Source organism: Leuresthes tenuis, unplaced genomic scaffold (genome assembly GCF_036924035.1).
Source record: "Leuresthes tenuis unplaced genomic scaffold, fLeuTen1.0.hap1 SCAF_6, whole genome shotgun sequence".
Taxonomy (NCBI): domain Eukaryota; kingdom Metazoa; phylum Chordata; class Actinopteri; order Atheriniformes; family Atherinopsidae; genus Leuresthes; species Leuresthes tenuis.
In genome coordinates this window covers 16,205,985-16,222,486 of record NW_027325360.1, presented here as the reverse complement: position 1 = coordinate 16,222,486, position 16,502 = coordinate 16,205,985, and the positions used below count along the sequence as shown (strand labels likewise).

At 39.2% G+C, this 16,502-nt stretch overlaps 1 protein-coding gene across 3 annotated transcripts in view; it reads left to right on the top strand.

The window, feature by feature from the left end:
- Nucleotides 1–16,502, top strand: part of LOC140309819 (netrin receptor UNC5C-like) — a 184,125-nt gene that overhangs the window by 88,020 nt on the left and 79,603 nt on the right. For all 3 annotated transcript variants that reach the window (XM_072387836.1, XM_072387835.1, XM_072387837.1), the window contains exon 2: nt 5,196–5,432. In XM_072387836.1, coding sequence (XP_072243937.1) covers nt 5,196–5,432 — 237 coding nt within the window. The remainder of the gene's footprint in view (nt 1–5,195; nt 5,433–16,502) is intronic.

Sequence of the window (16,502 nt, the reverse complement as noted above, 5' to 3'; positions counted from 1 at the left end):
GCACACATAGCTGCAAAGCTCTCAACTCTTCCACCAGTAACATAGTAATGTCTTCATAGTAATATCGCTGTTGAGGGGATGCATTTTTTTTACATGTTTGGTTCAAGCTTTAGTGAATTGTTTCCTATGATCGAAACACACAGTGAAGCTCAAATAAGTGTCACTTCAGCACCGTTTCCCCCAGACAAAAAGAAGGGAGAGAAAAAAAAGACAAACACTCAGTATCATCTGGATTTTGTCTTTAGTTGGAAAGCATACACTCTGCTTTCAGCCCTCAGTAATTTTATTCTGCAGGAAACAAAAGTATTTATCAGCTTAATTGCTTTATTCGAACTGATGGAAACATAAATCGAGGAGGATGCATTCATTGCATCACAGAGATATGCACTTGGAGCTGCAAGAATGAGCATAGCCCGAAAATAAAATAACACATGTTTATCAATCAAAGAGCTGAACATGAACAGCTCTCTTTCAGTCCCCCTGTGAAGAGCTGACTCCTGTGATACTGTCAAAAACAATTATTTAACTTAGAAAGTCATGCATACTAGAAACTGTGGTCCACCACCCCACCGCCTGTTGGTTAGTCAGATGCCACCCCTTCTTATTGTAGTCTTCTGCAGGGTTGTCTCTGGGAATAATACTTGGGATTTACAGTACCACTGGTACACTGAGGGTTACCACAATGCTTCTGACAGAAAAAGATTAGCTTGTTTTAGTGAACATACTAGTATTTAAGAAACCTGCATATAAGCCTTAAATTTGTTGCAAAAAATGATGTCATGTGCATATTGTTTCAACCCTGCACAGACCTTTTCGAGAAACAATATCAGGACTTTTTAAAGTTTGTTATACAACATTTACACAGATAGAAAGCTGTGTAGGAAAGCTATTGGTACTTTACGAATCAATACCTCTAGCTGTCGCTCCCTATAACTATCAACCACATTTTAAGCAAAAATTTTCAGTGTGACAAAAACAAAAGTTTTTCCAGTAAATGCTTTGGATCAAATAGATTAGGCTTATTTGGGTTGGGTGAGGGTTCATAGGCTTGGTAACACATGACTGTAGTACACTGAGTAGAAGATATGTATGCAAAAGGGGAAAATAGCTTTGAAAATCTAACAACCTCCCATATTGGTCACCTTAGCTTGGATTGAAAGAATAATGGAAAAGTCCTCTGGAAAACATGTGCTACTTTGAGAAAAAGTAGCACATGTTGTGATTCTTCTTTCATATCAGCTTAGTATTTACCATGTTTCTGCTCTAGAAGCAGAAACAGGTGATTGTTTGTTAGATTAGTGAAATATTTTATGTTTGATTGATCAGAACATACACTTTTGGACTTAGTTATGTTGAAACCATGGCTTATGAATGGCCTAGTATTTTTTTAATGCCAGTTCAGAGTTTGTGACAGTAAACATTTTTTAAATCTTTTTTAATCTAACCTTTCTGTGCATGTAGGATCTGTGACACAGGGACATGATCGGCCACTCTTGACAACATTGTTATTATTAGATTTTCACTTTCATTTTGGAGGCACATGTATTATGAGGGCAAGCTTTCAGGCTTGTGAAAAGGAATACATTTGTTCTTACTCCGGATACATGTATGTAACATATAATAAGTCAAACCTGGACATTGTTCTGCTGCGGCCATCCATTACCGATGACAGCATTCAGACAAGACATTTATGAGCTGGGCTGTTAGGATCAGTAAGTCACTCTGTCAGGAGATCAGTAGAGAGGAGTGGGGGTATAAATGAGGTGAAACAAAAACCGGAAATAGGTTTACTGTAGAAGGAAGAAAACATATGGAGTGAGTAAAAGTCTTAGCTGGTGAACAGAGAGGACGGGAGAAGTAAGGTTGATGCAGAAAAGAAAGGACAGAATGCTGTGGGCATTTCTGAAAGAAAGCTTTTATTCATGGGAAAACATATTTGTCCCTCCCCTATTCTCCATTTCACCCTCCCTTTTCACTGGCTATCATGTTTCTTGTGCCAATCAATAATTTATAGCTGTCGCTCAAGAGCAATGAAGCCCCCCAGCTCTCTGAATGACAGATGAGGGTGAGAATGAGCAGTGGGCAAAGTAAAAAGCAGGAGAGGCGTAAAAGCAGATGGGTGGAGAAATAGAAAGAAACAACTAATGGCAGTAGTGACAGAAGAGGCTGAGCAGCAAGTGAATAACTGACGGAAAAACAGTTGAACATGACACTCAATAAATAACCGAGAGCAGGGGAAAATTTCCCTCAGATAATGAAATTATGTGGTAAAAATGTCTTCCAGTTCTCATACTCTCAGGGAACTAATTATAGAACTAAGGGAGAAAATGTCAGCTTCTTGATATAAAGTGAGGGCAGTGCCTACTCATTTCCCCCCTGTTTGTGTCTTGTTGTTGTTTTACCTAAGCTGCTTTTAGCACCTAGCCCAAAGCACATTACTACTCTCCCTGATAAGAGCCACAGCAACTTGCAGTCAAGATAGAGGAGTGAAATATTTTGTATATGTGCACCAATGTACAGATGCACAATTAAGTGTAGTTTTTTTCTATATATTTTGTGCTTCGAGTTGTAAGCGTTCATCAGCAACTGTAGCTCTGAAATATTAGGTCACAGAAAAAGAAGAAAAAAAGCGCAAAGCTGTGTTTAAATTTTCCAATGAGTCACAGCCTTTCAGGTGAGGAAGTTTCACACAGACGCACACACACATATCCTCACAGGTCTAAGCAGTCCTAATGAAACTGGATGATGGAGTGGAGGGAAATTACAAGTTAGAAGAAAATGCATATGTGTATGAACTTTAAAAATATGTCTGTTGTGTTTGTGTCCATATGTGTCTATGGGAGAGGAAAAAAAGAAAGACCATCTCCTCTACCTCTCACCCTCTCTTGTAATTTTCTGTGTTTTGGTGACCTTAGCAACCTGGTGCCAAAACACTGTCGGTGTCGCTTTGATTGAGGCCAAGGGGGGTGTGAGGTTTGGGCAGAGTGAAAGTACTTTGGAGGAGAGGGTCTAGGAGGGTTTTTAGTGCCCTCAGGTTTGGCTCTTCTGTTGTTTCAGTTATTTTTTCCGAGCGTGTCTGTCAGTATTTTTCTTGCCGCTTCATTACCCACTGTCCCTAAAAAGTTACAGAATGAGATTTGACTAGCACAGTGGCAACAATTCTTTATTTGCTACCAATTACGGGGATTATGGCTCCCCATGTAATTCTCTAAATTTGCTTGAGGCACAAGTGTTATAAGAAACAAGTCGTCCAACTGAATTGGTCATGGGTAATTTAACCCCTTCAGTATGGCTCATAGCCAATGAATGGGTCGTCCTCAGCCTTCTGCAGAGCTTAAAGACCTGAGCCGTTCATTTGAATCAGGTGTGCTGGAGCAGGGAAACATTGAAAACATGCAGGGCAGTGTGCCTTGAGGACCAGGGTTGGGAAACACTGATGTAAAGTATAAAGGGAAAGATGACTCAAATGAATGTTCCCAAATGAGAGCAGATGTCATGCTAAAGTCTCAGAGTTTTCATAAGGATGAAGGAGGGGTTGTTGAAAGGAGCCGCTAAGTGCTGCACTTCCAACTATGGGCCTTTGTCTGACATAAGAACACTTTACAGATACATAACTATTATGGCAAGGGATAAAAAAAAAAAACATTCCTTTTATAATGTGACTGTCATCATCGAGGAGGCCATTTTTAGGTTGCCTTGGTTACATGTAAATATAACAATTTTCACCAAAGTGTTGTCACTTTCATATCATGGTTTGGGCTTGGAAAAATGTTTTTCCTAATTATGATGGGACTCCAGTATTATCCTTCACATGCAGCTGTTATATATATGTTATTATATGCTGTTATATTATTTGGGCATCATTAATGGCCGTGTCTGCCGTCATGAGTGAATATCACACAGGCACATTTTAAGGAGGACGGTCTTGTTGTAAGTAGGTGTGCTGTAAGGTGTTGATGGGTATAGACTATGTCTACACTATTACCAATGGCCCATGGGCGTGTTAATCTTGGAATCGAATCTCTCTGCATATAAACGCTCAACTAAATTAAAGTGTAAGTGTATATCAATATCGCCGAATGCCCAACAAAGCCATCATTCACATGTTTTTCACTTTATTTCGTCAGAGGGCTATACCCACCAACTAATACTAAAAAACTTATAAGTTTAATTGGTAATACATCTTTTCTGTATTTGTCATTAAAGCTAGACATACATTTGATTGAATGTATTGTCTGAAGCCCAGGTTGTAATCAGTCCATTTGCACAGTAAGAATCCCATTGCTACCATTCTTATCCTCCCACTAAGCATAAACATTGTCCTGAATTTGCTTTTGCCACTGTCATTTCCTTTGAAGTTCATTCGCAGGCAGAGATAAAGGAAGAGCAATTTTGTACAATTCTCCTTTTTTCGGCTAGAGAGAGGGAAAAGCACAATGCTACAGAGGTCGGTTTTATATCACAACAGAGGCAGTTGACGCTTCGCTTTAGGACCCAACATATGAAGTCTTCCTCCAGTCGTATTACAGTGAGCTCACTGCAGGTTATAACAGATGTCCTGACAGCAGTCGTAAGGGAAATCAGACCATCGATGGTTTAAACTGCGAAATAACCAACCAAGTTCTGTCAGGCAAGAAATCCAACCATCAGACAACAAAGGATTCTTTTTTGATAATTTATTATTAAAACACAAGTTACACAACAACATCATTCACAAATTTGGTATGATTCTAAATTTACAGTTGTCTGGGAAACCAATCTTGAATTGGTCTGTATCAATAGACTTTAACTGATTCTTATCCTGATGGTGGTTTCTGAATTAGTTTCTTTTCAATGCTTGTGTGTCTCTCTTCTCTTTTGTCCCTTCACATCAATAAGTTCTTGTTCTTTTTCCAATTTTATTACCTTATCATCTCAAGGCATATACAAAAATTTAAAACATAGCACTACAAACAGGACTGACGATGCATCTTATGACTTGGTCGAAGGATAGAAATGTATTTCTACCAGAATAAAAGTTCATAGACACTGTTCAGGGGGGAGCTTTGTACATGCTGCTCTCTGATATGTATTTCAGTAAAAATAACGATAAGAGAATGCTTTTAATTCAAACTTTTGTCCTTGTTACTCCTCAAAACAAGTCGATAAAACTTGACTGATGATGATTCAAACATTTCTCTTTCCTTCCTTCGCAGTGAGAGACGATGAGGATTTCCTGAGCCTGAGCGAGCTCCCGGAAACGTTCCCTTCTGACCCACCGGAGCCCTTACCTCACTTCCTTTTCGAACCTGATGAAGGCTACATTGTCAAGAATAAGCCTGTCAATCTCTACTGCAAAGCAACACCTGCCACACAGATTTACTTTAAGTGCAACAGCGAGTGGGTCCATCAGAAGGACCATACTGTGGAAGAGAGGGTTGATGAAAACTCAGGTGAGTGGAATCTTGCAGACAGTTACATAATGCAATAACACATAGATTGCTTTAACTACAGCTCCCCTTGTGTGTCAGTTCATTCGCAGAAGAACTTTTAAACAAGCACAATTCAACTGAAAAGAACAGTTCTACGGTCAAATAACATTTTTGTGTGAGAATATATATATATATATATATGTGTGTGCATGACTGATTTTGGCAATATGCTGGTAAAACAGATTGCACATGAGGAGAAATATTAAGAATAAATAGATGTGAAAATTAAAAACAGATTGAAATATGCATGCATTAGATTAGTATTTTTCTTTTAAAGCAGATGGTATTCCCTAGAATTCTTTTAAAAAGTGTCTGTTCCATATGGTACCCGGTGAGCAGTCAAATGAAAGGGTCTTAACCTATCTTGAGTGCACAGATGTACTGGTACATTAACATCAGGCCCCATTTCCCCCCGAGGATACTTTGTTCTTCACAATGAGGCCAACATTTTTGTCTCACTGTAAGCAAACAGTTTAAGCCCATTATTCAAATGCTTAGTTGTTTGCGCTGAAAGGCAGGTCACACGTCAGCTAAACCAATGCCAGTGTTCGACAACAATGTTCATATGACACTATAATAGGATCCACCACAATGTACTGGACTGTAGCCAGTTCCACACTTGTCACTGGACAGCGCATAGTATTCCTCCACAGGCTAAGTAATGATGAATTGTGCTGTTACTTTGGCAGGAGGACAAAGATGTACTCAACCTGGTTTCTCATACTTAAAGTTGACATGAGTCCAGCTCACTTGTGTCCACCTGCTCGATAACGAGTCTCGGTCCCAAGAGCATAGGATAAAAACACAGGCTGAACACTGCTGATTTAAAGTCCCTGCTTGTTTTGGTTGTTTCTGTTTACTTAAAGCAGCTAAACAGAATTTGTGTGAAGAGCAAATTGAAGGTATTTTGGGATCTCCCCTTTTTATATAAAGCAGACCCTGGAGCCATGCACTGTGCTGTGAGGACATGTTCTTTGATGCGTTGGTTGCTTAGTGTACCTGCTACAGCCTCAGTTTGCTACAGCGACAGATGCAACTGAGCAGAATAGTTTGAAGTTCTTAATAACTTCGTTGACACACTTATTCTCAGATTGGATGGAAATAAATGCAACATAGCATATGATAAATAAATATGAGATGTGCAAAACAACAGGTTAAAATGTACAAAAATACCTATATACACAAAAGATTAAAGAACATTTTAATAATAGAGTAAATGATATTGTTTTTGTGGATATTGCTTTCAGTGCTACCTATCCAGTAAACATGTATCCTGTGATTTATTTTTTAAAATACATTTTTCATCTGTTTTGGAATCTTAAATGTATGTTTGCCTCAGAGAACACAAAACCTGTATAAAGCTGTGCATTGTAGTCATTAGTAGTTGATGTGAAGAAGATGGGAAGATGACACATAATCATCTGTTTTGCTCATTCGTGTGCTATTCTCTCAGCTTCTCCTCCTGTCTCCCTGCTTCTCATTGACATCATGTGCAGCTGCTAGTCATTTATTAGCCTCCCCTCCTTCATTTGCTAGTTGCTGGGTTCCAAACAATGTCTTATTGAGAGAGAAACTCTGTTTGAGTAACAACCCCTGGGTTCAGGTCATTATACTGCATAGTGACTGACATAATGAAGAATTAAAAAAAATTAAAATGACCATGACAGTCAACCAAAAAAATTAATACAGTTGAAAAATATACAGTATCGATAAGAATCTATATCTACAGTATATCTATGAATTTATGTATGTATCCACAGTTCCAGTTTATTTCGACGTTGTTTTTTTGTGTGTTTTACAGCCACTTTAACCATTTTCATTTTGTGTAAAACTTGGTTGCATAACTCAATTTTAGAGTCTTTCTGAGTGTTCCTGCTAGTTGAAAAACCCTCAGGCCTGGGTAAAACATTGATTTGGTTTCCCATTTTTGAACTGCTTAAGATGTGCTTAAATTCGTGCTTAATTCATCTTGTACAGGGGCATCATGATTGGCTGCTTGCTACTTTTACTCCTTTGGGGTATTTAATCTCTCAAGCATACGATAATCCATACAGATATGCAGGGAAAATTTGATGAATAGATAAATGAACTGGGGGAAATTATGCAATGTCAAGAGCACATGACGTCTGGAAATGACTGAATACGCAGCACTTGTTCTTTGATGTATTTTTTAAGAGAATTTTAAATTAACAGAATTTGGTTAAACAGTGCTGTTTGTATTTCAAAGTTAATAAAACAAAGAATGACATTATAATGAGAACACTTCTATCATGCCTTTAACACTCATTCAGAGTATTTAGGCCACCTTTGAACTACAGACAATGAAATTTTGAGGAGATTATGTGTTATGCAACATAGTTTTATTGAGTCACAATGGAAGCTACTGTAGTCTGTGCCTGGTGAATTTGCTGTGCACACTGTTTATCTGTTTGCCTGTGTGAAAACCTATACTCTGTAAGCTGTTTTCTTCTCTTTGTTTCCTGCTACTTCACAGATACAGCTAGAAGCTATGACCCCCATACTGCTTTTTTTTTATGTCTTCCTGCTCTGCTCCCACTTTCCTTCTCTGTTTCATCCTCTCCTTTTTGTTTTTCTTTTCTTTTCTCTTCCATTCTCTTTGCTCCGTGCTGTTTTTGCCCTACTCTAATTTCCACCGATTGAAATCGGAGAGAGCAGAGGCAGATAAAACCTGAGCTTGAGAATGCAGGGGAGAGACGCGGGGGATGATGGAGGGATGCTGATGGAGGGGGCTGTTGAGAGGGCGAGAGAGGCCAACAGATATAAGGGAGTCACACTGAGGAGAAAGATGATACATAGCCTGCTGTGCTCTCTCTCTCTCTCTCTCTCTCTGACTTTTTTCCCTGAGTTAGTCATAATGTTCCAGAGAGGGGAAAGTAAACTCAACTGTTGCTCTTGGGGATCAGACAAAATGTTTACATAAAAAAGAAAAAGCATACCTAAAAAAACATGCCTCTGTCAAACAGCACTGTGATTGTGTGCTATGATGCTTAAAAGGGGGTTCAATTAAATACATGTGTTTTTCATTCACAGCACAAGATACAAAATGAACAATGAGTTAGTTGATATTAAGGATTAAAGATGTCATTGTTCTCAAACTTGGACCAAAGCCGTCATGGATAGGCCCAACGGTTTCACATTGTGGTTCCATTTTATGTATTTTCCACTTATTGCAACAGTATTGCAACAGAATAAGGTGATGAGTAAAAGCTCATCACCTTCTCAAAAGAGCCACTGATAAAAATGCTTAGGAAAAGAGATGCTACAAAGGTTAGGTGTGCAATGGCTTAGTGCATGAATTTGAACACATATGAGGAAGATTATGGAAATGTCACGGTGGAGAAAACTTCAGGGTTTATCTAATCGCTGTGGCTTACTGTATGAACACATCATAATTGTATGAAATCGGACTTACCAATGGCCCATGGGCGTGGTAATCTTGGAATCGAATCTCTCTGCATATAAACGCTCAACAAAATTAAAGTGTAAGTGTATATCAATATCGCCGAATGCCCAACAAAGCCGCCATCATTCACATGTTTTTCACTTTATTTCGTCAGAGGGCTATAAACATCAAGGTAAAATGATCTCCCACAGAGACAGTTAGATGCTTTTATTAACCGATTTGCTTTTGGCAGTGTGAACAGCACAAGTCGCATTGAATCTGACATTTTCGAATCGGAATCAGGCCACTTTTAAATGTGGTACTCAATCGGATGCATATCTGATTTTTTTTTTAATGTGACCGCAGTCTGTGAACAGCCCTGCCGCATTTAATGCGACTTTGACGTCATTCTGACCGTGCTGCACTGCTCCCGTCGATCGCCCCAGCACACTGGGGGAAACCCCACCTCTGCCTGGGGGGGTTGGACAGGTATTTCATTACTTGTATTATTATTAGTGTTGTTGTTAATGTTTCTCTGCTCAGACTCATGGGAGACGTGCTTGTTTCCTGCCGTTTCCGTAGCGATAGCGGCGCGCCAGAGAAATTTATATTATACTTTTTTTTCAGCATGAGAAATAGCATGTGTGAGCGTGAGAACTTGTTGAAATGCATGTGTCTCGTGAGACTTGAGAGCCCTGATTTTTAGCATTAAGCCATACAGTACTGCAGTACCGGTTGCCATTGCCATGGTCGCTTCAGTGAACACCATTGTGGCGTGGTCTATGGGCGTGATGTCATCAATAATCAACTGCACAAGCGGGTCACTTCAGGAACATGAGCTGTTCACACAGCAATCCGTAGACAGGCCACATTTAAAGAGGTAATGTGAACAGCCAAACAAAAAAATCAGATTTGAGTAGTAAATCAAATTGTGCATTAAGACCTGCACTGTGACCGTAGCCAAAATGACTGATGTATCACAAATCAAATATACCAATATAAAAAGAATAAAAAACACACAGATTTGAAAGTTTCTGCCTCCAAGTCACATAGGATAGCTTTGAATTCATTTAGTGAAATCAATTACTTTGATTTTAGCATGATTGTAATGTTTATTCCTTTCATAATACAAGCATTGATTATTTTCAATTAAACTAAACTTAAGAGATTGACCAGATCTAATGCATGAAAACATTGTGAGGAAGCATGCAGCAAAGTTTGACTGAAAGTTACAACTACAAGCCTCTTTTTGGCCTTGAATGAAAGGCACAACTTAAATGAAATCCCAATTTCAGCCCATGTTTGTGTGCTAGCTGCTGAATATGAAAAACAAAAAAATAGATAATTATCTATTGCCTTCCAAGATATTTGTGATGAGACACAGACTGAGTAACGTAACCCTAAGAAGTTGTAATTGATGCAATATTCTATGACCTAGATTTTCAGATAGAGAGCTTTTTAATGTCCCAAATTGAGTTGAACTGTGTAGAATAAGTAAGTAAGTAAAATGTATTTATGTAGCACTTTTCGCAGAGGAAAGAAAACTCACAAAGTGCTTCACATAGCACCGTCAGGTATCAAGTTAAAATAATGAAACAGGTACACACACAAATAAAGTAAAAATACAAAGACAAAACCAACAGACAGAAACAGTCAAAATAACACCACGACTCCTTAAAAGCCAGCCTGAACAGGTATGTTTTAAGATGTTTTTTAAAAATGTCCACGGTAGCTAAGTCTCTCAGGTCCTGAGGAAGTCTATTCCACAGCCTGGGTGCGACAGACTGGAAGGCTCTGTCTCCTCTGGATATGCACCTGGTTTGTGGCACAACCAGAAGACCCAGGTTGGCAGACCTGAGAGACCTGCTGGGGACATGAGGGCGAAGAAGTTCAGACACATAATATGGTGCCTGATCACAAAGCGCTCTAAAAGTTAAAATCAAGACTTTAAAATGAATCCTAAAACTAACTGGAAGCCAGTGCAGCGAGGCCAGGACAGGCATTATATGGCAACTTCGCCTAGGTTTAGTCAGCAGCCTGGCCGCAGCGCTCTGCACTAACTGCAAACGGTTAATAGCTGCCTTGCTGAGATCTGTGAATATGGAGTTGCAGTAGTCCAGCCGAGATGACACAAACGCATGAATTATCAATTCTAGCTCGACCTGCGACACCATGGTTCTCAGTTTGGCAATGTTTCTGAGTTGGAAGAAACAAATGCGAGACAAAGAATAAATGTGTTTGTCAAAGCTCATATGCTGGTCAAAGATAATGCTCAAATTTCTCAGGGAGGAACATACATTGGTGCATATAGACCCAACGTAGTCCTTCACAGCAGAAATACAACTGTCTGGCCCAATAATGAGAACCTCAGTTTTTCTGGTATTTAACTGAAACTGGAAATTGTTGGACAGCCAGACCTTAATAGCTGACAAACAATCATGCAGCACATTCAGACAGGTTAAAAGAAAACTGTAGCTGAATGTCATCAGCGTACAAGTGATAAGAGATGCCCTGGAACTGACTTATGATTTCACCAAGAGGCAACATGTACAAAACAAATAAAATAGGACCTAAAACCGAGCCCTGGGGAATACAAGTTGAAGCTCATCAAGTGAAGGTGGAGAGCAATATATCATAGTATCACTGACATAAAAGTAAAGGAATTGCATTGAAACCCTTTTGACCAACAATATTGACGTATTGAATGAATAGGAGTGGTCCTGGGAATGACCCCGAGCGAACACCCATTGTCACACCAAGTAGGCCAGGAGGGAAATCTTCATCCTGCACACACTGAGATCTGCCTGATAGGATTGTTTTCAAATCAACGGGCAGTATGATCTGAGAGTGTCAATCTGAGAAGCCTTTGCTTCGATAACACATAATCCACAGCATCAAAACCTTTAGATAGGTAAGTGAAGAGATCAGGACAGCGTAGCTTGATATCTTAAAGAAATCATCAGTACTTTTAAACCTGTTGTAGTTGTGCGATGCATTTTCATAAAACCAGATTGATTGATTGATTATTAGTAGACAAATTTATATTTCTGTTGTTCACAAACAAGAACTTCAAAAACCTTAACCACAACAGACTGTTTAGAAATTGGCCTGTTGTTGAATATGTTAGTGACTGCGTCTTTGAGAAGTCGGTAAGACTGGAAAAGCACTATATAAATGCAGTCCACTTACTATGCAGTATACTTCATAATGCATCGTCATGTTCAGATAATGCACCATAATGCAATCATAAAGCAGATCAAAGTGCAGTTGAAATAGGTAGTAATGTTTACAATGACAAATCTTTTTATGGCAACCCTTTTGACATGACTTACTGGAAAAGCACTGATTCCGGTAATAACAATGCCTCCATTTTATTTTCAATACTTTGGGTACTTGTGTTCCAGGCTTACTCAAAAGAAACAATTTCTAAAAACAAATAACCATTAACGTCACTTGTTTGATGCATTCTTATTCAATCTTAAACGATGACTCACTCTCACCTTTTCCGTATAGTTAAATTTGAACGAATGCAAAGATGTTATTTGATTGAATAAAACATGCTTTGGCTGCATTCACAGAAGTGATCCCTTTGGCATGTGTAAAAAGTTCCCCAAAGCCTTGTCAGAATTTTTGAAGATTGCCGTCATATTAAACTTTATGATGCAAAATGGCAAGACTGTCAAATTTCAAATGGGCATGATTTGACACTAATTAATAAGCTGATGGGTCTTTGAAAATATAAATGTTTTCTTAGCCTGTAGTAAGCTTCTGCAGTTTGTGCTCCTGCATCCTTCCACATTCATAAATTTCACCTGGTGAACTCTCCTCTTTTATTATTTTACTTCCAATATACATAGAAAGAAAGAAAAATAAAAAACAAAACTGACTGCCCCCCAAGTGGATGTTACGAACACTTCATCGTCAATATATTGACTACGAAGCATAGCTATTGGTGATCTTTGTGACGGCTCAATAAATTACTTTTAACCATCTCATTTGGAGCCCCATCTGGAGAGAGGGTAGCTAAACCAGATGAAGGTCACGGGCAGGGATGGGGATGGGAGGGAAAGGGGGTTGGGGAAGGGGCAGCAGGACAGTCAAGGGGTTACAGAGTTCAGAATCCAATGAGGGGGAGCAGGTTAGATTCCCCAACCGGCCTCCGAGCTTGTCACAGTATCCTTGACAAATGCAGCTAACTTGAGCAACTGCTGGGTCTAAACCCCCAGCTGAACCCTTCTTCTGCCTAATCTGCAACAGTAAATGACAGAAGCATTTCTAAGAACTCAAATGCTTAAAGACGCCCTTGGACGTGACAGATACTTTTAATGCTTAAACATTATTAGGTGTAACATTTGTTAAAACATGTTTACAACATGTCCATACGAATAAATGTGACCGAAGGGGACAACAATGTACTTTCATGTAGATTACAAATCTTAATGTGAGGGAATTTGCTCAGTGTTTGTGTAAGTAACGGCCTCAGTGTATCTCTATTAGCCTTAAAGTGAGCTAAAGACATATCGTGTACTGGGTTACTTACTTTGTCTCCATTAGCCAAAGTGTGAATGGTTATTAGTCTGCTCGCAATGACCTGAGACTCCACATCTACACACGAACGTACACACACTTACATTAATAACTCACACAGTATTGGCTTTGGTGATTTGTGACCTCTTTCCCTCCTTTGCTGCCATCTCCCTCGTATTGATTTCCTCTTGTCTTTGTCTCTCGCTCTTTCTCTTCCTGCTTGTGTTTCTCTTTCCCACTCTGTTTTGCCCTTTTCCTTCCTTCTCTACCACTTTTTCTCCATGACCATACCTTTTGCTCTCTTTCTATGTCTCCTTGTTTATTCCTATCTCTGTCGATTACTGAGATTTTTTATCATTTCAGTCCTAACTAAGCATCAAGATTTCTGAAAATTAGCCTCCAGTGGGTACTTATACGCATGACATTGTATTTGTATGTGTAACAGTGTGTATATACAACGGATTTTTGGCTGATTGCGTGTGCTTGCACTTGTTTGTGTTGTGTCTGTGTGACGGTAATGTTTTGTTTTCATTGTTGGTATGGTAATTTGTATTTGTTTGCATGATGGAGTGTGTTTGTGGGAAGTGTTTGAGTTTGGTCTCAGTTCCCTGCAGACTTTCTCTCTGGTTCATTGCTTCTTTAGATTCACCGAGGGACGCAAACGTGCACACTCAACACCATTCACATCTATACTAGCAAATACAGACTAGCAAGCACTGGGACTGTGATGATCAGTCACCATTAGTGTGAAAGCTATTAAGAGAATGTACACATTTGCTCACAGATGTATGTGCACAAACACATGGTCGGCTGTATTTGTTTAAGTGTTCAGTTTGTCACAGACCAATGAGTCTGCTCTGTTTCTCCTCGATTACGTTTCCCCTCCAAAGAACTCAATCTTTGCTTTCTCTTCCAGTGTCTTCCGAGTTCTTTTCTGCTAATATTGATTCAATCATTTAGACAACTTAGGGTGCATCCAGGTAATGCCATTTACTCTATCTTTAAGTATTGAGCACAAGCTACAAACTGTATTGCTTAATGTGTTATGCGACTGATTCAGCTGTTAAATGAGTCGTCTTGGTTTGTCATCTTTCTTTACAGCAACAGTAGTTTGACTTGTCCAGTGACCAAACTCATTTGTAAAAGGTGGCTGGTGAAATAAATCAAATCAACAAGAACTTAACCAGTTATGCTTCATCATCATTTATTCAAAATACACCGTGGCTGTGAAAGCGCCATCTGCTGAAATAGATGAATCAGCATCGGTATTTGGACATTTGTAAAAAAAAAAAGAAAAGAAAAAGAAAAATGCCATGACGTGAAAAGAACATGATTGACTGGTAGACCAACTCAGCAGAAAGCACCATCAGGTGCTAACAACAGCAACAACACCACCACAGCTTTCAGCGTAGGAAAAACAAAGGTGATGCAAAGGTTGTTTTTGTTCCCCCAAATGTAGTGCCTGACTTTACTTGCTCCAAGCAAACAGGCAACCTCCCTTCATTGAAATGAGATGTTTTCCTCTCATGTGAATAATGTCATGACTAGATTTAACCCAACACTGCTCCACCCATCCTGGTCTGCACTGAGCGAGCTGCTCTCACAGACACTACGGTGAGGCAGATGTTTGCAAGAGCCAAGACTCACATCTGTGTTCCTGGTCTCATCTTTTTAATTCTGAAGAGAAAAGACTGGAACGTTAATTCAGAAGTTCTGAAATAGCTTTAGGTAAAATGAAATCTAATACTATTAACAGAGGTTGTGTTTGCATATAAGCTCTGTCCCCATGTCTTTGTCTTTTGTCAATTTCTTTCTCTGTGGCGCTGATGAAACAGTAACAGCCAGAGTTGCATTTCCTATATTGTCTTTCTTTTCCCAAAAAACTGTCTGTCTGATCACATTTAAACACCACAAAGCTGAATGTTTTTTCCCCTAGTTCCTTCAACTCCTGAGGCTAAAACCATTTAGCCTCAAAATGCGCAGCCTCTGTTTTAATGGTTTCCCCTGACTTGCTTTATTTCTTCAGAATGTGTTACTCACTAACTGTTACCCCCCCCCCCCACCCCCACCCCTAAAACTATGTACCTCTGTGAAAGTGCAGAGAAACAAAAGTAAATAGGAAAAGAATATAAAACAGATGAACAGAGAAAACGGACCAAGAAATTTAGGCAAGAACCCCATATTTAACTGTTCCCACTGCTACGTCTGGATGCTGAAACTGAACCATGACTTGTAGAACGTTGCGTTACATTTTTTAAAACACAATTCGTGAGATAAGACAAACCGATTCCCTAATGCAGCAACACAGATGTTTGTGGTGTAACCTGATTTTAAGAAAACATTGTTTCTTCCTCCAAAATATTTCTCCTCATTTGAGCTCATAAGAAAAACTTGTTTGTGAAAAAATGTCTTCTTTGATTTCAGCTGTGACAAATAGTAGTTAGTGCCTTTGCAAACCGAATGCTTTCCAAACAGCCTTCTTCAGAGAGCTGGTGTGCATTCAGTGTGAACATTTTTTTTCTTTTCCCACTACACTAGCATGAATAAACGCCTTGTTTATACTGCTTTAGTCTTCAATTCCTACAAGGTCTAACTTCAGTTTACCAGCTAATGTAATCGTCAAGATGCACGGAGGTCGCAGCTCTCACCACGAGGAGCCAGGCTTTATTTAAGTCCTGATGTATATTCAGAAATATTGGTGTATCTCTGGGTTGTAAACATCTTTGGAGTTTTACTCGTTTTAAAAGGAAACACACAGGTTGAACCAAGCTTTTTCCATCTCATTCCAGACACAGTAGTAGCAGGGATGTTCAGCACAGCGAGCAGTTGTGCTGCCTATACCAGCTTTACTTTTGTTTAAGGAATATTTACATAAAATAATTGTTTTTTTGTGTTTGTGCTCAACTACGTGACTAATATCACTGATGACTCATTTGTGACAGTATCAACTTGTCTCGTTTCTTCTGTTTTTCATCTACCTCTCTTCCGTGCACCTCTCTCAGCTGGCAGCAGTCATTTTGTTGATGAGAAGTGGCGTTACGCTACAGAGACCCAACATTCCATGCTTGTCTCCTCACAGTGGATTGACGTAAATGCTCTGA